At 46.1% G+C, this 24,486-nt stretch overlaps 1 protein-coding gene and 1 long non-coding RNA gene across 2 annotated transcripts; one reads left to right on the forward strand and one right to left on the reverse strand.

The window, feature by feature from the left end:
• Positions 1-2,331: 2,331 nt before the first annotated feature.
• LOC135916310 (uncharacterized) lies at positions 2,332-6,302 on the reverse strand. The gene is made up of 2 exons (XR_010568899.1): positions 6,026-6,302; positions 2,332-2,774 (listed from the first exon to the last, which is right to left on the reverse strand). It is a non-coding gene; the product is annotated as an uncharacterized lncRNA (long non-coding RNA).
• A 12,150-nt stretch (positions 6,303-18,452) lies between these two features.
• LOC135916321 (TNF receptor-associated factor 6-B-like) lies at positions 18,453-24,004 on the forward strand. Its single transcript, XM_065449654.2, has 2 exons — positions 18,453-19,119; positions 23,215-24,004. Exons 1-2 carry the CDS (start codon positions 18,817-18,819, stop codon positions 23,515-23,517), a joined length of 606 nt encoding a protein of 201 aa, XP_065305726.1. The 5' UTR covers positions 18,453-18,816; the 3' UTR covers positions 23,518-24,004.
• Positions 24,005-24,486: the final 482 nt, after the last annotated feature.

Raw genomic sequence — 24,486 nt, forward strand, 5'->3', positions numbered from 1 at the left:
AGTGTGCTATCGTCATACCACGGTCTTTGAGCCATCGTTGTCACGCCACCGTCATTCCGTCGTCGTCATGCTGGCGTCATCGCGCGGCGCCGTCATAGCGCGTTCGTCATCCCCTCGACTTCGCACTGCCGTCGAGGCGTCCTTGTCGTGGCGGTCTCGTAAATCCGTTGCCGTAATGCCATTGTCATCATGCCACCGTCATCGAGCCATGGTTGTCACGCCATCGTCATTCCGTCGTTATGATGACGTCACCGTGCTGGCGTCGTCACACCGTCTTTATCAATCGATCAGCGTCGCCCCGTTGTCGACGCACCGCCGTCTTCTTGATGCTGTCCTAAATCGGTTGCTTTAATGCACTCGTCGTCACACTGTCGTCCTGAAACTCTCATTACCACACCGCCATTGTCGTCTTGTCGTTATGCACGTGGTCGCATCACACACGGCGAGACATCTGGCCGGTTTGCACTAGGAAGACATTGCATCACTTGGGCAGTCGCGTCCTCCCGATGGTTCTTCCCGAATTGTTATCTGCATGAGCAGGGCGCGCGCTTGCCATTCGAAGAAGGAAATGTACGTGGAAATCACATACAGTTGAGTAACGGAAAGATACGTTTCGACAGGGTGTCTCGGCCTGGATTCGCTCACCAAGCAGAAATCGGTGCCCACTGATGAAAACTGACAAAGTTGTCGGCAGTTTCGCCCGAAGGCAAAGTATTCAAAATTACAGCAAGATTTACCGGTGCGTTCGAATATTTCTCCCAGTGTTTCTATCGATATGCGAAGACAACGTTGTGCGGCGCAACACTGAAATCAACAGCTGTCAAGCGGCAGGAACAGCGCCTCAGCAGATAGATACTAGTCTTGTCACAACGCTGGCTCGATGAGGAACGCATGGTAGCAGCGTTGCCTGCGTCGCACGTCCATCGTGCAGGAGACAGGGCCGGCGGTAATACTACGGCGTTTTTCAGCGCGAAGGATAAGGGATGATGAGTTTGACTAACTGTACGTTCCGCTCATAGAGGTATATGCGCCGTTCTATGGTAAACACGGCTCCTCAGCAGGAACGCTGATGTACTACGTTCAGACAAGGTTCATGCAGCTAAGGACGCCGGAACTGTTGCCTGGCTTCGGCAAAGCAGTCTAGGTTGGGCGTCGTTGTGTATTCACTTGTCATTGTCGTTTTCGCAGCCAAATGCACACTGCGATGGTCCGGAGACTTTTGAACTTCCATGCGTGAACCGCACATGCTCGTCGACACCGTTACTGCGTGACAGCGGCGGGGACGCCAACGGCGCGACCATGTACCTATAGTGTTTACATATTTGCCATTTAAATAACAAGAGAAAATAAAATGAAAAAGAATGATCTCTTTCAAACAACTCGCCGAAATAAGGACATGCAGTGGTTGTATGGACGGCTGCGTGAGTGTGAAGTTGCAGCGAAGTAAACATTTGCGCGCGAAAAGTAGACTCTGGTTTGAGAAGTCAGACAATATAGGGGTGTCGTACAGGGGCACATGCTCCACCCGAGTGGATTTGGCTCCACTTATCTAGGAAACGTTGTCCCCGAGCAGAGAAACGCACGTAAGCATCACCAGCCGCCACCTTCGGGCAAGTGCCGCAAAGCGTTCGCATAGGATACACTAGTTTCCGGATGCGGGGCAGTAAAGAGAATGCTTGATTGGTGGGTTCAGCGCACCGCAGTAACACACGGGCTGTGAGGGACGGCAGATCCGAGTTCTGAGGAACTGACTTTGATCAGTGTTTTAGGAGACGAGTTTAGGCGAGCGACACTCTACCAACTGAAACACTCGTTCGCTTTTCTGGTCAAATGAGTGCGTTGTACTAATTATACTAGTGAACAGCGCTTTATTAGTACGCTTCTCACGGAATGCTGCCTCCAAGGCTGGAATTGAATGCGCTTCATGGCTGGCGGAAGCTTTGTTACGGTAGAGATAAAGTCTTCACGCCACATGACGTCCTCCTCTGGCTCTGGGAGAGAGAGCGCGGAGTGGTGTGAAACGAGAACGATATTAAATGCAGGAAACCTCTGTGTATACACTGTGAGGTGTATTGGTGAAGGGTCTCCAAAGATGTAAAGGATGCACTTGCAGAGAAATTAATCTGCGCGTTACTGTGCATGTCAAGTTTTGGCAATGCCGGTGCAAATTCCACTGGGTCCAGTTGAAAAAAGTCAGCTTTTATGTTTTTAAACTGTCATTGCAGCTGCGGCAAAACTTGGAAAAGTTGTAAGCAATAATACTTTCACGCGTCTCGTATATTTAATAGCCGCATGACCAATATTTTCGCAAAATGTAGTAAGAGACAGAGATTCGACAAATCTAAAATTTATTCCAAGACCTACGACAGAAACTGATTCAAGACCTGCGACAGAAACAGGTCTGTGAATCAGTTCATAAAACTACAAGCGAATATGTTTTAAAAAAAAGTAACAAAATATACGAAAATTTTGGTGATGATCAGAGCCCATGCCCACACGGTCCACTTGAATCGTTCGAGCGAACGTTCACTCCGGTGGGGCTCAACTCTTCTGTGATGCCCCCTTCTCGGGAGACAGAGACCTTGGGGAATGTAGTTCCACGACAGCCTCCGTTGTGGACAGTCACGCTGACTGCTGTCGTGTTCTGCCACGTGTGTCCCCCTGTGGTAACGTGTGTGGTGTCCGAGGCAGCGTTCGTGGAATAGTTGCCCAGGTGAACAGTAGGCGCGAACGTGAACCGCATGACGAGGGGGAGGGCCTTTGCTCTTGAACGCCTGCAAAGCAATGTTTGAGCGGTTTACAATTACGCTGAACATTTTCTGCTTACTTGTACATGTGAGCTGCGCAAGTCTTCAACTGTGATCTGTGGCTCAATGTAAGTGCTGGACATATTATTCGAGCATGCCGGAGGAAATGATAACACCCTTTACTAGAGCCAGGCTATTCTTACGTCTTGAAGCAGCGTGGGAAGACGCAATCGTAATTCAGACTCGTGGACTACTAGACACCAGGAAACGACTGACGCGAATACTGACGCCCGAGTGGAGACAATGTATGCAGCTGAATAAATGGCAGCTACATAAATTAGGTAGCATCTAGATGAAATGTTCGTAAATAATTAACTACTATTTCAAATACGAAGTGATACCTAAATTTCCAACTTCCTGAGTGTACGTAAATTCCCAGTTCCTCACTGAATTCTTACCTAAAATGCTCGCGTAACAGATCCCTACTATTTTTGGTTGCGATTCTGCTTGGTTGCGCGAGCATGCCATGACTGCCATTGGTAATGCCGTATTTGCACCTGTAAGGTCCGCACGGTTTTCAAGTTTAAATGTATAGATGAAATTCCTGCCTTAGAGTACTCGGACTGAACCAGCTTACACAAGATGCACTAGATGTCAGTATCGTTTCACGTAACATGCAATCAATGACAGCCTGTAAAAAAAAAACTTTTGCTTCTTTCGTCACCCTTCACTCTCTCTCTCTCTCTTGTAGCCCAAACTAAACTGCTGTAGGGCAGGCAAATTACTAGAACTATGGGGACGCTTGGTACTGCTGTTTGTTGTGCCTACTGCTTGTCCTGCAGTTATCCAGGTTTTTGGAGAGTTTTCGTTACTGCAATGAAATCATTTCTGTTGCTCTAATAGGACGCAAGCAGACTAGAATTACTTCATTGTGACGGCCTGCAACTCTCGAAGGTTGACGCAAACAACTTTTTTTAGAGCATACCGTTTAGTAAAACGAACCCACAGAGTACCATCTCCACCCCTGTCCTTGCTACAATGGTTAGTCAACAAGATTATCTGCGTGCTAGCCCAGGTCACCTAAATGACTCATTGCCCTTGAAAAAATATATCCTATAGGACACTGGCCAAATTATACCCTTGTACGCACAAGACTACTCTGACATTATTACGCAATGGGGGGTTACGACCTCTTTTGACTGTGCCAGCGAGTGTTCCTCAGCAGATGTGCATGCTCTCATATCTTGCCCCACAACAGTAAGCCTGAATATCTCAGTGAGCGTGACATCCCAACCTTCTCGCTTTTCTATCCGTCTATTTCAACGACAGCTCAGCACTACGAAGGTTTAGCTGTGGAGCCTACACACTATAGAGAAATAAGCCGAGGTGGTCGTAAACGCCTCGTTACTCTGCGCACTACCGAATGAGGGCATAATATACACTACTTGGGTGCAGTTCTAGTTAGCACTAACTCTCAATAATTTCTATGGTATTCGAAAGACACTGGTGTTTCGCCCACTGCTTGCATGTTAGAGAAAGGGGAGTGGACAAAAAGAATGAGGACCCCCGCAATGTGTATTTCATAGCCCCCGGACTGCTTCGAGACCTTTTGTCATTCATCGTAGTCAATAAACCAAATCAGTCAATCATTCAAAGAAAAATCAATACTGCATTCAGTATGATTGAAAAGTAGCGGATAGGTGCTTATACATGACGGCCAAAGCTACAGGGTGGCTGACATTTCAAACATTCAGCCATACACCTGTATGCCGGGCAAGTTACCATTCTCTCGCCTTTCCTATTTCTGAGAGCCACTATCTCTTCTAGAATCTTCCCATTGAAAAACACATCGGACCTCCCTGTCGCGGTCCTCCGCCTTCGGAATGGTGCATATATACCTCCATCCCGTACTGCGCAATTCAGAACAACTTTTCAAGCTTCTCTAAAGCTTTTGCATGAAACAGTAAGTGGCACGCGCGCTGCTGCAGCTATGGTGACAATTAGCAAACAAGACGCATGCACAAGATAAAAATAGCACGCTGGACGATTGCTGGTCTGGCTGGTTTTTGGTTTACTTCATTGTAAAACTTTGTTGCAATAATTCGCTCTACACTGGACTTTCTAAAGCTGCACTGGCTGACAAGGAAATTTATTTACCCGTAGGCACACTTACAACTGTGGTAGGAACGAAAAGTACAATATGAGGTACATCACATGTAATACATCATACTTGATGCAAATAAAACAGATTAACAAATGAAATAATAAATGGTGTCTGCATGACACTGGCTTTGCCACACACAACAACAACAACACAAATCTCATTACCGCATCCACGCAAAAGCATTATTGTCGGCCTAGAATTTATGAAAGGTACTCGGGGCACATACAGACACAGTCTGAACTCGGGCAACCGAATTGAGCATTATTCTGGCTGTAGAAAGACTTTGCCTCGGGAGATGGTTATGTACCGCGTAGACCAGCGGCGAAGAAACTGGGCTTCACCGAGTTTGAACAACTGTTCTTCAAGATGACCGCGGCCAGCCTAATTAAAGAGACTACGACGAAGTTCCCCACCATTTCTTTTCCGCACTCCTTGTATCTCGCGCCTGCGTCTCTTTCGCTGGTTTCGCCTTAGATGTGTTAGAAGAAATAAACACGGTCGCAATATGAGAGGGAACGCGAGCATTGAATTTAGTCCCACAAATATTCGTGACGTGTGGCTTCTAACGTCACGTGCTCGTACGCAAGAAATGGTTTTCTGATGGGACGTTTCATCTCACTGAGCATTTATTTTTCGTAACGAGCACGATTATTTTGCCGGAAATTTCGAAAGTTTTTTTGAAAGTGTTGTTTCTCGTGCCGCTCCATGCGAAATTTTTCTGATGAGTGAAGAAACTTTGTGATTGATCCCGTGTATCATAATGCGTAATGTAGACGAAATAACGGGCACGGGAAGGCGGTGCAGCGCTCAGTGATTGAAACGAGGCGCTTCGAGTGCGTGGCTGCCCCCGCTTTTTCGCGTTTCCGGTGATCGCTGGATGCTCACTGTGGGACCAAATGCCGTCAAAATGCCTCACAAAGGCTCTCGAGCTCCCATTGCGTATCAATATGCTGGTTTCACCGCCCGTATGCTCGGTGTCCACAGCGCTCAGGCTGGGCGTAAAGAGCACCGGCAGCGGTGCTCTCCACGTATTGCGTTTCAATCGAAAAACCCTAGGCGCGTAGAAAACATGCTTATAGAACAACGAGCTTGAAGCAATAACATCGCAACTTGCCTGAAATTGACCCTGCTGAAGTCCGTGGCTCCACAGCGATGGGAGCTGCGCGCTCGGACGAGACTGGACAGGCCGCTGGTCTGGTGGCTTTCCCGGGGTTCATTAATGGAGCGAACGTCGCTGGGTGGCATGCTGTAGAAGTCCGTCGACCCGCTGACCGATCTCGCCTTTGTTCTCTCCGTCGCTCGAAATCTCTACACGGCTGATCTCTGGTTTCTTGAGCGAATTCGGTGACGAGAACGCGCCGATCGCACTTGTTTGTCGTCCTCTTCCCTGAAACGCACGTATGTTTCGTTTCGTTTTTTTCTTCTAATGTCTACTGCGGGGAATCGACCGAACCCGAGTGCAACTTTCGTCTTCACGAAAATATACGTTTGTGTTGCTGCGTGTTTTTTCTTTAGTAAAGTATGTGTAACAATATTCAGGAGGGCATTTACAGGACTGCATTAGAAAATAATTATGTACGTGCGTGCGTGGATGCAGAGGAAGAAGACACAAGGTGTTTTGTTATGGGTTCGTTTCGGTATGAAATCAAGAAGAAATTCGAAGAAGCATAAGATTTCCGTCATTTTTTTTGCCTTTAGAGCAAATAACAATAATAACGCTTGGTCACACCTTTACTTTAGCCACGTGCCACAACTCTCTCCGAAAAGAAGACAAATAAGTAGGTAAAGCGGTCAGCATGTGGCGACGTGAGGTGTCTTAACTTAAGTATACTTATTCTGTCGAGATCATGGTATTTCATGTCCTATCACTCCCGGTTAGAGGAGCATGGACGGGCATAATATGCGGTGTTGCATATGCCAGAGAGGCTTGCGACCCGGATATTGTACATCTTAGTGCAGTATAAAGTGCAAAACAGAGAGCCAGATATGAGAACGCGCACGAGTGACTGACGAAGTCACCCTGATGACGTTCAAAATCTCGTACAAACTAGCACTTCTTTGTTTAAACTAATTTGTTTAATTTGTTTAAACTAATTTGTTTAAACCTTTGAGAAGCGCAAGAACAAGAAGGAACTACGGGGGCCCTTCACCCTTTCTGCAATTTTAGTACTTTCTTCCCTAAGTGACAGCGCAACGCGCTTATGTACGTACACGAAATACCACAAACTAACACCGATCTCAGTCGCGATCTTTCTTCACTGGACTTGGAAAGGTTCACTGGATTTGGGCTTTGATGGAGGCTTGTTTACTCCTGCAACCTTGTCATGACAGTTAAAAAAAAATGATTCCAGCTACTTTTAGAAATGGGTTTAGGCGCAAAAGTTAAGGCACGGACAACAAAACAAAAGAAACGGACAGGTGCACTGCCCACAAGGCGAACACTGCGGTTATTAAAACCATTTCTAAAAGCATGTATAAGCTAGACCGGCAGCAGACGTTGCTAAAAGATGACACCTACTTTCATAGAAATAAATGATATGGACTGTAAGCGTAAGGAAGTGTAATCTCTACAATTTCTTATTGAAAGCTTGGTGTGTCGACTAATATATAAGCCGGGTAATTATTTTTTAACCAATGACTTAAGTTCGTAGTAAACATGCTTACGATTCCTCAAAAGAACAGCGTACAAGATATGGTTATATTATCACAGTGGTTGCGCATATTTGTTAAATACTTTGCGCAAGGTACCTGCGACACCCTCTATTGGAGCTCTTTACATGCAAGGCCACCTGCTTATAATTAAACAAATTATAAAAATAGACGTACAATCCAGCAACTACTTAACAAAGCACTTTCGTTTTCGTTGATGCAATTGGGTGTGAAGAGTACAGGAATGGAATTTTTCCAGGCTTACGGCCGCACAGGTTCTACTGCATAGATAAAACGGTCTGTATACCTTTAAAACTCCTTGGTGAAATTGAACAAGGGTTGCTTAGAACCAATGTCTAGAGAACGTGCATTTGGAGTGGCGTTAGGTTGCTCAGCTACGCCATCACACTACGCTGAGGCTACGGTGGGTTTGGATCGCCAAGAGTGAAATTTCTTCACTGCAGTTCCCACACAGCCTGTAAGCTGCCGCCATGATGTCTTTGTCAGTGTGCTATCGTCATACCACGGTCTTTGAGCCATCGTTGTCACGCCACCGTCATTCCGTCGTCGTCATGCTGGCGTCATCGCGCGGCGCCGTCATAGCGCGTTCGTCATCCCCTCGACTTCGCACTGCCGTCGAGGCGTCCTTGTCGTGGCGGTCTCGTAAATCCGTTGCCGTAATGCCATTGTCATCATGCCACCGTCATCGAGCCATGGTTGTCACGCCATCGTCATTCCGTCGTTATGATGACGTCACCGTGCTGGCGTCGTCACACCGTCTTTATCAATCGATCAGCGTCGCCCCGTTGTCGAAGCACCGCCGTCTTCTTGATGCTGTCTCAAATCGGTTGCTTTAATGCACTCGTCGTCACACTGTCGTCCTGAAACTCTCATTACCACACCGCCATTGTCGTCTTGTCGTTATGCACGTGATCGCATCACACAAGGCGAGACATCTGGCCGGTTTGCACTAGGAAGACATTGTATCACTTGGGCAGTCGCATCCTCCCGATGGTTCTTCCCGAATTGTTATCTGGATGAGCAGGGCGCGCGCTTGCCATTCGAAGAAGGAAATGTACGTGGAAATCACATACAGTTGAGTAACGGAAAGATACGTTTCGACAGGGTGTCTCGGCCTGGATTCGCTCACCAAGCAGAAATCGGTGCCCACTGATGAAAACTGACAAAGTTGTCGGCAGTTTCGCCCGAAGGCAAAGTATTCAAAATTACAGCAAGATTTACCGGTGCGTTCGAATATTTCTCCCAGTGTTTCTATCGATATGCGAAGACAACGTTGTGCGGCGCAACACTGAAATGAACAGCTGTGAAGCGGCAGGAACAGCGCCTCGGCAGATAGATACTAGTCTTGTCACAACGCTGGCTCGATGAGGAACGCATGGTAGCAGCGTTGCCTGCGTCGCACGTCCATCGTGCAGGAGACAGGGCCGGCGGTAATACTACGGCGTTTTTCAGCGCAAAGGATAAGGGAAGATGAGTTTGACTAACTGTACGTTCCGCTCATAGAGGTATATGTGCCGTTCTATGGTAAACACGGCTCCTCAGCAGGAACGCTGATGTACTACGTTCAGACAAGGTTCATGCAGCTAAGGACGCCGGAACTGTTGCCTGGCTTCGGCAAAGCAGTCTAGGTTGGGCGTCGTTGTGTATTCACTTGTCATTGTCGTTTTCGCAGCCAAATGCACACTGCGATGGTCCGGAGACTTTTGAACTTCCATGCGTGAACCGCACATGCTCGTCGACACCGTTACTGCGTGACAGCGGCGGTGACGCCAACGGCGCGACCATGTACCTATAGTGTTTACATATTTGCCATTTAAATAACAAGAGAAAAGAAAATGAAAAAGAATGATCTCTTTCAAACAGCTCGCCGAAATAAGGACATGCAGTGGTTGTATGGACGGCTGCGTGAGTGTGAAGTTGCAGCGAAGTAAACATTTGCACGCGAAGAGTAGACTCTGGTTTGAGAAGTCAGACAATATAGGGGTGTCGTACAGGGGCACATGCTCCACCCGAGTGGATTTGACTCCACTTCTCTAGGAAACGTTGTCCCCGAGCAGAGAAACGCACGTAAGCATCACCAGCCGCCACCTTCGGGCAAGCGCCGCAAAGCGTTGGCATAGGTTACACTAGTTTCTCGATGCGGGGCAGTAAAGAGAATGCTTGATTGATGGGTTCAGCGCACCGCAGTAACACACGGGCTGTGAGGGACGGCAGATCCGAGTGCTGAGGAACTGACTTTGAACAGTGTTTTAGGAGACGAGTTTAGGCGAGTGACGCTCGACCAACTGAAACACTCGTTCGCTTTTCTGGTCAAATGAGTGCGTTGTACTAATTATACAAGTGAACAGCTCCTTTTTTGTGCGTTCCTCACGGAATACTGCCTCCGAGGCTGGGACTGAATGTGCTTCATGGCTGGCAGCATCTTTGTTACGTTAGAGAGAAAGTCTTCACGCCAGGTGACGTCCTCCTCTGGCTCTGGGAGTGAGCGCGCGGGGTGGTGTGAAACGAGCAACGATATTAAACACTGGCACACGTCTCGTAGATAATATATGACCAATATTTTTGCGAAATGTAGTAAGAGTCAGAGATTCGACGAATCTAATATTTATTGGAAGACCTACGACAGAAACTGATTCAAGACCTGCGACAGAAACAGGTCTGTGAATCAGTTAATAAAACTACAAGCAAATATGTTTTAAACAAAAAAAGTAACCAAATATACGAAAATTACGGTGACGATCAGAGCCCATGCCCACATAGTCCACTTGAATCGTCCGAGTGAACGTTCACTCCGGTGGGGCTCAACTCGTCTGTGATGCCCCCTTCTCGGTGGAGAGAGACCTTGGGGAATGTAGTTCCACGACAGCCTTCGTTGCGGACAGTCACGCTGACGGCTGTCGTGTTCTGCCACGTGTGTTCCCCTGTGGTAACGTGTGTGGTGTCCAAGGCAGAGTTCGTGGAATAGTTGCCCAGGTGAACAGTACGCGCGAACGTGAACCGCATGACGAGGGGGAGGGCCTTTGCTCTTGAACGCCTGCAAAGCAATGTTTGAGCGGTTTAAAATTGCGCTGAAAATTTTCTGCTTACTTGTACATGTGAGCTGCGCCAGTCTTCGACTGTGATCTGTGGCTCAATGTAAGTGCTGGACATATTATTCGAGCATGCCGGAGGAAATGATAACACCCTTTACTAGAGCCAGGCTATTCTTACGTCTTGAAGCAGCGTGGGAAGACGCAATCGTAATTCAGACTCGTGGACTACTAGACACCAGGAAACGACTGACGCGAATACTGACGCCCGAGTGGAGACAACGTATGTAGCTGAATAAATGGCAGCTACATTAATTAAGTAGCACCTAGTTGAAATGTTCGTAAATAATCAACCACTATTTCAAATACGAATTGATACCTAAATTTCTAACTTCCTGAGTGTACGTAAATTCCCAGTTCCTCACTGAATTCTTACCTAAAATGCTCGCGTAACAGATCCCTACTATTTTTGGTTGCGATTCTGCTTGGTTGCGCGAGTATGCCATGACTGCCATTGGTAATGCCGTATTTGCGCCTGTAAGGTCCGCACGGTTTTCAAGTTTAAATGTATAGACGAAATTCCTCGGACTCGGATTCCTCGGACTCGGAGAGCACTCGGACTGAACCAGCTTACACAACATGCACTAGATGTCAGTATCGTTTCACGTAACATGCAATCAATGACAGCCTGTAAAAAAAAAAAAACTTTTGCTTCTTTAATCACCCTTCACTCTCTCTCTCTCTTGTAGCCTAAACTAAACTGCTGCAGGGCAGGCAAATTGCGAGAACTATGGGGACGCTTGGTACTGCTGTTTGTTGTGCCTACTGCTTGTCCTGCAGTTATCCAGGTTTTTGGAGAGTTTTCGTTACTGCAATGAAATCATTTCTGTTGCTGTGATAGGACGCAAGCAGACTAGAATTACTCCATTGTGACGGCCTGCAACTCTCGCAGGTTGACGCAAACAAATTTTTTTAGAGCATACCGTTTAGTAAAACGAACCCATAGAGTACCACCTCCACCCCTGTCCTTGCTACAATGGTCAACAAGATTATCTGCGTACTAGCCCAGGTCGCCTGAATGACTCATTGCCCTTCAAAAAATATATCCTACAGGCCACTGGCCAAATTATACCCTTGTACGCACAACAGTACTTTGAGATTATTACGCAATGGGGGGTTACGACTTCTTTTCACTGTGTCAGCGAGTGTTCCTCAGCAGATGTGCACGCTCTGATATCTTGCCCCACAACAGTAAGCCTGAATATCTCAGTGAGCGTGACATACCGTCCTGTTCGCTTTTCTATCCGTCTATTTCAACGACAGTTCAGCACTCCGAAGGTTTAGCTGTGGAGCCTACAGACTATACAGAAATAAGCCGAGGTGATCGTAAACGCCTCCTTGCTCTGCGCACTACCGAATGAGGGCATAATATACACTACTTGGGTGCAGTTTTAGTTAGCGCCACCTCTCAATTATTTTTAACGTTTTCGAAACACACTTGTGCGTCGTCCACTGCTTGCAGGTTAGAGAAATGTGGGTGGGCAAAAAGAATGAAGATCCCCCACAATGTGTATTTCATAGCCCCCGGACTACTTTGAGGCCTTTTGTCATTCATCGTAGTCAATCAATCAAATCAATCAATTATTGAAAAAAAATTGAATACTGCATTCAGTATGATTGAAAGGTAGCGGATGAGTGCTTAGACATGACGGCCAAAGCTACAGGGTGACTGACATTTCAAACAGTAAGCCATAAATCTGGAGGCTGGGCAAGTTACCGTTCTCTCGCCTTTCCTATTTCTGAGAGCCACTATCTCTTCTAGAATCTTCCCATCGAAAAACACACCGGACGTCCCTGTCGTGGTCTTCCGCCTTCGGAATGGTGCATATATACCTCCATCCCATACTGCGCAATTCAGAACTACTTTTCAAGCTTCTCTAAAGCTCTTTGCATGAAACAGTAAGTGGCACGCGCGCTGCTGCAGCTATGGTGACAATTAGCAAACAAGACGCATGCACAAGATAAAAATAGCACGCTGGACGATTGCTGGTCTGGCTGGTTTTTGGTTTACTTCATTGTACAACCATAGAGAAAGGGAATTGAACAGACTACGACGAAGTTCCCCACCATTTGTTTTCCGCACTACTTGTATCTTGCGCCTGCGTCTCTTTCGCTGGTTTCGCCTTATATGTGTTAGAAGAAATAAACAGGGTCGCAATATGAGACGGAACGCGAGCATTGAATTTAGTCCCACAAATATTCGTGACGTGTGGCTTCTAACGTCACGTGCTCGTACGCAAGAAATGGTTTTCTGATGGGACGTTTCATCTCACTGAGCATTTATTTTTCGTAAAGAGCACGATTGTTTTGCCGGAAATTTCGAAAGTAATTGCGAAAGAGTTGCTTTTCGTACCGCTCGATGCGAAACTTTTCTGATAAGTGAAGAAGCTTCACAATTGATCCGGTGTATCATACTGTGTAATGTCGACGAAGTAACGGGCATGGGAAGGCGGAGCAGCGCTCAGCGACTGAAACGAGGCGCTTTGAGTGCGTGGCTACCCCCGCTTTTTCGCGTTTCCGGTGATCGCTGGATGCTCACTGTGGGACCAAATTCCGTCAAAATGCCTCACAATGGCTCTCGAGCTCCCATTGCGTATCAATATGCTGGTTTCACCGCCCGCATGCTCGGTGTCCACAGCGCTCAGGCTGGGCGTAAAGAGCACCGGCAGCGGTGCTCTCCACGTATTGCGTTTCAATCGCGAAACCCTAGGCGCGTAGAAAACATGCTTATAGAACAACGAGCTTGAAGCAATTACATCGCAACTTGACTGAAATTGACCCTGCTTAAGACCGTGGCTCCATAGCGATGGGAGCTGCGCGCTCGGACGAGACTGGACAGGCCGATGGTCTGGTGGCTTTCCCGGCGTTCAATAATGGAGCGAATGGCGCTGCGTGGCATGGTGTAAAAGTCCGCCGACCCGCTGACCAATCTCGTCGTTGTTCTCTCCGTGGCTCGAAATTCCTACACGGCTGATCTCTGGTTTCGTGAGCGAATTCGATGAAGAGAACGCGCCGATCGCACTTCTTTGTCGTCCTCTTTCCTGGAACGCGCGAATGTTTCGTTTCGTTTTTTTCTTCTAATGTCTACTGCGGAGAATCGACCGAATACGAGTGCGCTTTCGTCTTTACGAAAATGTACGTTTGTGTTGCTGCGTGTTTTTTTTTGTAAAATATGTGTAACAATATTCAGGATGACATTTACAGGGCTACATTAGGGAATAATTATGTACGTGCGCGCGTGAATGCAGAGGAAGAAGACACAAGGTGTTTTGTTATAAGTTCATTTCGGAATGAAATCAAGAATAAATTCGAAGAAGCATAACATTTCTGTCATTTTTATTTCTTTTTTGCATTTAGAGCAAATAATAATAATAAATCTTGGTCACACCTTTACTTCAGCCACGTGCCACAACTATCTCCGAAATGAAGACAAAGAAGTAGGTAAAGCGGTCAGAATATGGCGACGTGATGCGTCTTAACTCAAGTATACTTATTGTGTCGAGATCACGATATTTCATTTGCAATCAATCCCGGTTAGAGGGAGATGGGCGGGCATAATATGAGGTGTTTCATATGCCAGATAGGCTTGCGACCCGGATATTGTACATCTTAGTGCAGTATAAAGTGCAAAACAGAGAGCCAGATAGGAGAACGCGCGCGAGTTACTGACGAAGTCAACCTGATGACATTCAAAATCTCATACAATTTAGCATTTCTTTGTTTAAACTAATTATAAAGTTATTTTGTTGCGTTTTACTTATCAATATATAACGTGTTATATTCTTTGTCGAGGTATTATTTGTCGTTGAAAATTTATTTTTCTTGTTGCTGTCTAGTTTATTTACAGCACTACGTTAGACAAACCTATTGTGTGATCTCTGCGCTCTACACGCATTTGGACGCTGCAGCGGCGAAGAACACATCTTGTACAGGGGTCAAGACATCAGCCAGGTGCCAGGAGCACGTTTAGTCCTTTGCTCTTTTGTGTTCGGATGGTGCTGGGAAACAATAACAAAATTTGCAGAGAACAACCAGTAAACAATCTTTAGTGCGCGCTGCTGCGTAACTTTACTATGGAGCAATTTCACCTCAGCAGTAGGCAGTAAGGCAACATCAGCTATGTCAGGCACTTCATGGACTATTCAACGAAAGCGCGTAGAACGGTAGTGAGTGGTGGATATTTTAGACTACACGTCATATCATGTGACGGCTCTTGTGATGGCCATGTAGCATGAGATGTTGTGTTTTTGTTCAGGATTTCATCCGTACATTGTCAACAAGAAGGTCCAAAGGATTCTGGTTCGTAGGTATGCTCAAGCGAGGATTTCCTGCCAGTGTGGTCAATGCAGCTGCACCTCCGGAAGCTGCACTGTCTAGTTTTCAGGTCGGCGAAGGAGCGCGGCGTGACGGAGGCGAACGAGATTGATGGTGTAGCCGGGCTTTGTCAGGATTCCGTCGATGTCTGTAGGCGTGTGGGAAGGGCCTTCTTTGCATTGAGTTGACAACCAGAGGGATTTCCAAAAAGTCTTTGAAAAGATCCCACTTCTTGATCTCCTGTTCGTGAATCTGGAACCATGCCCGTGGAGTGCCGTTGAGGTAGAAAATAACGTTTTCGAGCAAGATAGTCGGATCCCACCTCTAACGTTCGTACAAGCGGAGCCAGTCGTCAACATCAGGACTGCTGACTCAAGTGAAAAGGCGAGGATCACGAGGGGGGGGGGGGGGAATAGCGACCTAGGTCGTGGCTTCAGGCGTAGAGACTTGTGTAGATGAAGTGGCGTGAGCAGGAGCCGAAGTTTCAGTGTCGAAGGTGCGACCACTGGGAAGCTCCATGGCATGCACGAGGAACGTCCACCTCCACCAGTAATCTTACGTGTGACTTATGCACAAGGCTATTTACAATATATTTACAAATAGTCCAAATAGCGACCTAGGTCGTGGCTTCATGCGTAGAGACTTGTGTAGATGAAGTGGCGTGAGCAGGAGCCGAAGTTTCAGCGTCGGAGGTGCGACCGCTGGGAAGGTCCACGGCGGGCACGGGGAACGTTCACCACCACCAGTAATCTTAGATGTGGGTTATGCACAACGCTATTTAAAATATATTTACAAGTGGACCAACGGTGGCCAAGATGGCGACCCTATAGCAATCGCGAATTTCCTCTCTTCGTCGGGTCTTCCTCCTTCGCGCAGCCACAGTGTGGCGGCTGCTTCGTATCAATGTTGAGCAAGGCAGTACAAGATGAACCTTGGAAAAAAATATTCAGGAAAGGTGGTGCTTAAGAGGAAGCTGTAGCATGGGGGCTCCTGTCTAAATGCACAGGAACAGGAAAATCGCTTTTCTCCGCAACCACTGCACCGATTTTGATGAAGCTTGTTGTATCTAAAGAAAGAGGTTAAAATCTCATGAATGCTGGAAACAGAATTTTGATTTAAGCCGGTATTGCTTTTATAAATATTGTTTCATTTTACAATATTTCAGAAAACGAAACTATAAATCTTACAACTCACCATTTGTGAAATTAAAAACGATCTCACATGTCTCTAAATTGTATCTGACAGTACATCTAGAACAAACAAAAATTGCACTACTATAAATGGCATTCAAATATACCACTAATTGCGAGTACGGACTCTAGCAAAAACCTTGTGCACTTTGCAATAATTTCACGCAAGCTGTGAATTTATATACTAAATTTGCCCTCTTTCGATGTTGAAACGAACAAAGCCTACATAAGTGTCCTACCTGTTTTTGTGGCAGAGTTACGGATTTCCAAACTTCATGCTTCCATTTTTTAAAGCTAACCAATTCATAGAAAAAGAAAGGTAATGTAAAAGCTTTCTTCCACTGACTCAAAATTACGCTTCCAGCAGTCACTAGCATATAACTTTCCCTCTGAAGTGCAAAAGATCTCATTTAAATCAATTCTGGCGTTATCACATCAAAGCCTTTCCGCGTTTTGCGCGTGTTGGGACAAGTGGCATCAGAGTGGGGCGAGAGCTAAAGCTTCCGCTTAGATTGACATTCACTAGAAACAACACATCAGGTTAGATTGACCCGGTCTACTCTAAGCCTACATTTTTTGTTCATGTTTTTACGGTGAGAGGTTGATTATGACCATATAAAATGAACGTCAAAGTCCAGTTTTTTTTTCTACTTCGCGCCAGGAGCCCCAGCGCCTGTGCGCCAGCTAGCGCGCTTCAAGTATTTCAAGCTACCTTATCGTATGTTTGGCCTTTCTGGCTCGGTAAAATTTCCTGAAACTCTCTATACGAAATTTCACTTCTTTAATATACGATGTAGTCAACATTCATCCACAAGATCATAGGGTTTACGGATACAATTATTACAATAATTACTAAATTACTCTGGTGCTAGTGCCTGCGGGAGCTGCAGTGGGAGTGCTTCAAGCCAGCATGGGAATTACGGGGAGTACATGGATTTGCCCGAACTTCGTCCTTCCGGCTTCAAACGGCTTCGTGACTTTGTAAACGCGTCATTTTCAACAATGTACAGCGCAACAACTAATTAAGTAGATATTATTAAAGTTGTCCTACGTCAAAATTGGAACACAGGACCTCTGGCACAGAAGCCCGACATTGAAACGGATGCATGCATCGACAAGCGATATGAAACTGCCTTATGAATTTATCGCGGGCTAGCCACTTGACACCTTGACAAGCTCAATCGTTAGTAGCGATCGTGCCTTTCCGCGGCGTCTCGTACAATTCCGAGAGTACAGACTGCTTTGAAATTTAGTACAATTAAGACTTATATAGCGTAATAAACAGAGCCAGAAGAACGTCTGAATCCACAAGCACGAAGATCCGACAAATCCATGTGCTTCCCATCATTCCGTTGGTGGCTCAACAATTGCAGCGCCATAGTTCCCTCGAGTACATTGTACGCAACTACATGGGCAAGGCATTAACTAGGCCCGAGCAGGCGCCGTTAAAATCTGTGACGTCACGGTGACCTGGTTCGGTAACTTGTAGGCGACTCCGCCACCCGTCTTTCGGCTTTTGCGTCTTTTATGGCTTACCATGCCTCCTGTCGGGTTATGAACGACGGTTGAGATTTTGATAGTAATATTAATGCAGCTAAACTTGTTCATTTTTTCTCTTTGGCGTCCCGTCAATTGCACCTGCAGTTCTGCTATTCGACATTATATGCTACATAAAAGAGCAACGCGCTTATGTAAACACGCCCGATTTTACCCTTAATATCGCTCTATTGTCGACTGCACGGAGCTTAAACGGTGTTTATAGCGGCGATAGGCGGCTGTATCGGTGAGAGTATATATGCGAGGGTTCGCAAGGCAATTTCGATGTAGCTCAAGGGCACCTGCTGTGACGTTCATTTGGGAGCACCCTTCGACGCTGCAAGGCTGCTGACGCGACAAGCGGCTAACGTTCGTGCGGTATTAATAAAAAAAAAAGTTTACAAGTGTCTACATACGGGAAGGATGTCGAAACAACGCCGCCATATGTCGCAATCTCTCTCTCTCTCTCTTTCTCTCTTTTTTCTACATTTTGAAAGGTTCTGTGTCCTAGCTGTAAACACGCATGTTTGGGTACTGGTGGCGCAACCACGTTCTGACTCATAGCTACGCACGCGCATGTAAATGCGGCGAGCCCGTACTTTCCGCCGCCGTTTTCCCCGGCACATTGACGGGTGCGTTGGCTGCTCCGGCCCGCCCCCGTCGAAGCGTTTATTTTTGACTCACGCGGCCAGTTGCAGCGGAAAGGGAAACGTGGCCAAACGAAAAACAAACCCCTAAAAAACGCGAAACAAAAACACGCTCGAGTTCTCGTCTCCTAGCTGCACTTATCCGCCGAAGAGAGTCGGTCGGCATTTTCATCCGGCTCCGTGCGCTATCTTATCTCCGTTCGCATCCACGTTATCGGATGTAGCGGTACCGTCGTCCGGGGCTCCGCAATGCATTCAGACACACGCAATGCAGGTTCTAGCGAGTGAGAGATTAGCGAAACGAGCGGGCGTGTGCAAAAACGATGAGCTAAACTTTCTTTTTTTCGCTTAGCACGCTGTTATGGATACGAAAGTAGGTGCGGTTGTTCGTTTCTGACACGCCGCAGACGCCCCCTCCTCCTGCGGTCGGATCAGCGTAGACGCCGCAGCAAGAACAACATGGCCGATGCCGACAGGGACCCTCCTGTGCACAGAGTTCGTCACCACGCGTGCGGCGTCAACTGGCGGCCCACGCGATTCATCGACGACGTGCCGTACTACCACACCTGCGGCCTGTGCAAGGTGATACCGAAGCGGACGGTGTTGCTGCCATGTTCGCACGTGCTGTGCCAGTCGTGTCACAAGGGCAGCGTTGAGGAAGAGGGTGGCGACAGTGGCGTGTGTCCCTTGGACCAGGAACCGTTCCAAGTGAGCGAGTGCGCCCGGATTAAGTTGTCCGTGACGAAGGCGAACAGCCTCAAAGTGAGTGAGATGCAAATCAGTTTTTTATTATTTATCTTTTTAAACATTGCCCCAAAATGAGATTCTAAGCTGCCGAGAGGCCTTTCAAGGCGTGATCGTATATATATATATATATATATATATATATATATATATATATATATATATATATATATATATATAATGTCTAAACCGTATTTGTCGAAACGTCGCCTATGTACTGTACGTTTTACACAGACTGCACTGGATGCGATCGCCACTCAATAGTGTGTGTAATGTGTGCGATGACTTGCGCAATGTTTGGCGCGTCCTAACAAGCACTTTGCAACCACAAGAACAGTTCGCGAAAGTGCTCTAAATTTACCTGACTGCTCCTTGGAATTTAAACGTGTTCTTGGACCTTGGAGTAGTGCTGCTACCGGTCCACGCGCAAGAAAGGCGCTGTTAGTATTTGTCTGAGACGCTAACCTGAGCCTGGCACTTTAGATGCTTGACTGTGTACGCTTGTGCTTATTACTTGTGCATGCTGTGTGCGTGTACTGCATGTCAGTGCATCCGCAGTAGCATACTAACCGTGCAGCTAGGTATACATCTCCAACACCAATTAAAAATGTCTCTCTCTCTCAATGAAAGTGTATGCTTTGGCGAGTTAGTCATAGATGTTGGTTAACGGAACGCATAATCGAAGAGCATATTAATCCGCTATCTGGCAGCTCAACGATACTGCTGGACCCGGAAAAATATCAGCCAAAATTAGACGAATACAAATATTTGTCTGCGCCTTTAAATTTACCTTTATATCTCTACCTGTTCAAAACCAGTAGTAAAGAAATATCGATCGCGTGCTGCAGCAGCAAATTTTTTGTTGTTATTGTTGTCTCGAAATTGGTGACCCAATACGCAGGCTTAGTCGGTCTCTTCTGAGCGTACGTCGTGGTCATATTCTGTCACTGCGAAAATTGTTTCGTTTGTTTAAACAAGCTACTATTTTTTATATACGAAGAGTGTATCTCAGGAACAGACATTAGCCTTGTCAAGGCACGTACCAAACACCATTCGTAGAAATTACAGTTACCTTTAACCAGCAAACCAGCAATATTTGTGACCCACTGTATCTCGCTTAGTTGTTGGAGAAACATTATAATATTTCATTTGGTACGTATTTGTGCGTTACGAAGAAGAAATAAAGCAATAAACAAATTCTAAACCAAGTCTTTCGCATCTTGTCATAAAAGGGTTCAAGGCATACAGCACTGTAGTGCAGCTGTTCCTTTTCCTGAAGGTCGCAAGATCTTCCTCAAGGTGAACGGCTTCAAGGTGTGGCTCGCATATCGCAGCTACAAAAGGCCACAAAAGCGCTGCTGCGATATTTGAAAGCGACCGGATTGAGTGAGCGCCTGTGATTCGGACTGAGTGACCGACTGATATCTCCAGTGGACTTTCTCTTCTTTTCATCTTTCCGTCCCCCTTTCCCTTTCCCCAGTGTAGGTAGCCAACCGGGCTCAGTCCTGGTTAACCTCCCTACCTTTCTTTTATCATTTTCTCTCTCTCTCCTAAAGGTTGGATTGTTTCCTCACACATCACCCTCGTATCGCGACAGGCGTCCCCTTTCATCCCAATCAATTGTACACCGCAGTACTTGTGTCAAGATTGGGCGCTAGGAGCTGTGATCTATAGTGACGCAGCAGTCACGTGGTTATCGCAAAAAGTGTTTGATAGACAAATGACGAACGGGAAGCTTAACGCATTAGCTTTGGTGTTTCGCACAAATGTGGGCAATAAATCAGTTTATTTAGACCCATTTGGCCTGTAGTGTCGTTGGAATGTTACGTTCACGTCACGAGACTAATATATTGCCTCATGTCTAATACGTACAATGGATCAGTATTGATACCATTCCGTGGTTCTCTGGTAATGGAGGATAAGGATGTGAGTCACTGAATATATCAAAATAGTTTACCCGTCTTGAATGTTACACTAACAAAACAATGCTTATTTATGGATGAGCATGCTCCAAGCTGTAGTATGTTATTTGTACCTTGGAAATTAATTATCGAACAATAGATCACTCTCTCACTCCTCAAACGGAGCGTCACGCAACAAGGGCATTGTAGAGCTGAATCTCATACTCAAATGCCTCTTCATAAGGCCATGACAGCCGCACAATAATGTACCAAATACAGCATGATTTTATGCTTGTTTCAATGATTGTCACCACCAGATAGCCGTCTGGTCTTCATCTTTTCGTAAAGCACTGTGCAACGGGCACGGCTACGCTAGTACGTGAGTGTTGGCGGATCTTGGAGTCCATGTTCTGGTACCAGTTTATTGTCTAGAGGATGCAGCGGCTGCCATCCTCTCGCCCACGGACATTGCTGGCATACGCGCTGCCGCGCCACATTGCATGGGCTTCAGCGTCTTTTCTTGCGTCGGTCGAAGTTGGCTGGACTTTGTTCAAGGCGACGGCAAACATGATGGGTCATAACAACGGCGTTAGTCGTTTCGTCGTCCTTCAGCGTACTGTAGTACTTACTGCTTCTTTCAAAATGCCGCCTTTTCGTGCACGTCTACGTTGGCAGATATGGTATCTCTTTGTGAGTCCACTTGGCCTAAGGATAAATGATAAGAATTACTTGACGTTTTCGCAGAGCCATTAAACGCAGGAAAAGGTGTTCTTTGAAAGAGAACACGATGTCCTTTTTCTTAACTACAAAATTTAGTAATGTAAGATATTCCATGCAGTTAAAGTATAGTAAAGGCTCCTCAGTACCGAATGTTAAATTGTAATTGCGATTCGAGCGCGGCTAACGTAGCAAGTAGATTAGTTAGCGCATTTTAACTCGCCATATGTAAGCGCTGTTCGTAGTCATTATTTCAGATGTGTGTGGCTTGCGTGACTGTTCTGGGTATTCGGCACGGGACGGCTCCACTTCAACATGAGATGGAACAGCCCTCGCCTCTCGATGGTCTTGCATTGTACACACGGATGCAATATTACCTCACAAAGTCTAAAAGCACGCTCTGTGACAGATTTTGTGTATCCTACACAAGCTGGGGAATCGTTTGATCATTTCCGCAGGCGATCGCCGAGTAATAGTTGGAAGAAGTGCAGAAATACATACTAATTGAAAGAATCCTTCCTTTCATTGTTTCACGAATGAGATGAATTATATATTTGCGGAATAAGCCCTGAACTTGCCACTGCCATTCGAACAACAACAACAACCCAGAAAGCAAAATAAAAACGTGAAGCCAGACTTGGGTGCATCGACCGTTAAGTTGGAGCAAAAGCTGCCCTACTTTATTGAACTTCTTCCTGGACAGCAAATTTATGCACCCATGCCCAGGTTAAATGGAATTTCTGCGATGTTTATAGGATTTGTTATGGATACAACTGCTTTTTCCCACTATATATTTTATAATTTCGGTAATGTACATATTTGTGGGTCTTTCTACAGCGAGTGAACTGGCAGTAAGTACACTGCCGCTGGGTTGCTCACTGCTTGATGTGACAGAATATCGGTCATGTCCGAGTACTATAATTTTGTTCTGCTGGCACTTCCGACTCGCAGTAATTTACAGCATGTTCATTTTAATCTAACCACAGTATACTAAACCTCATTAATCAATCAGATGGTCGGGCTCGAAAGAGTTTTGCTTGCACTGTGCTGCTGTCATTGATGTAACTGCCGCATGATCGAAAAGGGACAGAAAAAATAAAAAAAACTTACTCTTAGAAGAAATATAGACGAAAGGACGATGCACCTCTTACAAACAATAACCAAATTTTCATTTCTAATTCAGAATGAACTTGTTTTGAGGGTCAATATATTTTATTAATGGGCAGTTTAGGTGGCAGGATAATTATTTCTTTCTCATATACGGTTGGTGCTGTAGTGTAGCACCTGGCACAACTGAAGCATCACCTGTCGTTGGGACGTGCGAAAATTCTATTATAATATTTTGAGTTTGTGTACAAAAGTTCACGTCTTTCTATGCATTTCTAACAAAGCTGCATCCTGGTAACAGGTCACACTTAGTTTAAACACATGTCGGTTCAGAAGATATGGGAATGTGGTGACAGCTCACTCGCTCTGTTTTCTTTATTATTTCTAGGCGTACTGCTGGAACCAAGAGCACGGCTGTGAGTACGTGGGCACCCTGCAAGACATTCTTGCACACTGCGAAGAGGAGTGTGCCTTTCATGCCGTATCCTGCCCGCGTTGCAGAGAGAACGTTCTACACGCCGATCTTCCGGCCCACTACATGGACGGTTGTGGTGAGGGAGACAGCGAGTCGTCGACCGAAACCCAAGAGTCTTCGGAACAGAACGGTGAATGCAACTCTCGTGACGAAGGCTTCAGTCTAGAAGATGTCAAGGCGTTCCTGGCGGAGCTTGAGGTGCTCGACACTGATTAGCAGGAACAAAATTGAGAGCCTGCTGTCTCGACCGAAACGATACGAGAATTCTTGCGAGAACGACCTTTGTTATTTCCCCTTTATGTGATACAATAGGGATGAATTAGGAACATTTTCTCGAGTATTTATTCGTTTTCGATGTCGCCTGACGTTTACAAGCGCCATGAGTGGCCGTGATATTTGGTGCAATCATGCAGTGCCCAAGACTGTTCGACACAACGACACACCTTAGTTTCTTTATGTTTTTCTGCATATTCCTTGGCCAATCAACCCTGAGATCCACAGGAAGATGGAGGCTCCAAGCAATGAACAGTGATTGAGACGGTCATCTCTCCTTCAGCAACATGCCATCTTCGACCACTGTTGATGAGATTTTGTGTTGTTTTGTTTCCATTTGTTATTGTTTTTCAATCTTAGCGCTGCCTCTGACTCGTCGACTGAAGTGCGTGAATTGATCCAGTGAAAATAAAGATTTTAATACTTTTGCTATGGTAATTGCGTAAGTGATAAAAGTTAGATTGTGCGCAGCACACATTGCACTTTTTCTTTCCGCCAATGCAGTGGGGTAGCAGTGGGCGTGCTGTTTTCAACTTTTCAATGTAAATTCCAGTTAGGCCTACCTATGATTTTAAAACAATGTAGGGGTGCATTTACACCGAGAGACGTATGTGATTTCTCCATTTTGTCCTCGTCTTCCGTGCCCTACCCTACACCAAACCTAACAACCAAACCTTATGACAGCTCAGCCTAAACAACCTAAACCCACTTTAACCAAACGTTGTGAGAGCACATTTTTGTTTGATGTGCTTTCCCATGATGTGATTTCGCACGATATGATGTGCTCTTCCAGGACATTGGTAGATGGCTTAATGAAGAGAAAAGTGATAACAGCCACTGATGACAACTGCACCACAAATGAGGAGCATCGTAATCATCGTCGAAGGCTGTCTGACCATTTTTTTTTCTTTT

Source organism: Dermacentor albipictus, unplaced genomic scaffold (assembly GCF_038994185.2).
Source record: "Dermacentor albipictus isolate Rhodes 1998 colony unplaced genomic scaffold, USDA_Dalb.pri_finalv2 scaffold_66, whole genome shotgun sequence".
Taxonomy (NCBI): Eukaryota; Metazoa; Arthropoda; class Arachnida; order Ixodida; family Ixodidae; genus Dermacentor; species Dermacentor albipictus.

Coding starts and splice junctions, on each gene's coding strand:
- LOC135916321 (XM_065449654.2), top strand. CDS start 18,817: ATGGCCGATGCCGACAGGGACCCTCCTGTGCACAGAGTTCGTCACCAC. Junction 19,120..23,214: donor CGAAGGCGAACAGCCTCAAA/GTGAGTGAGATG, acceptor TATTATTTCTAG/GCGTACTGCTGGAACCAAGA.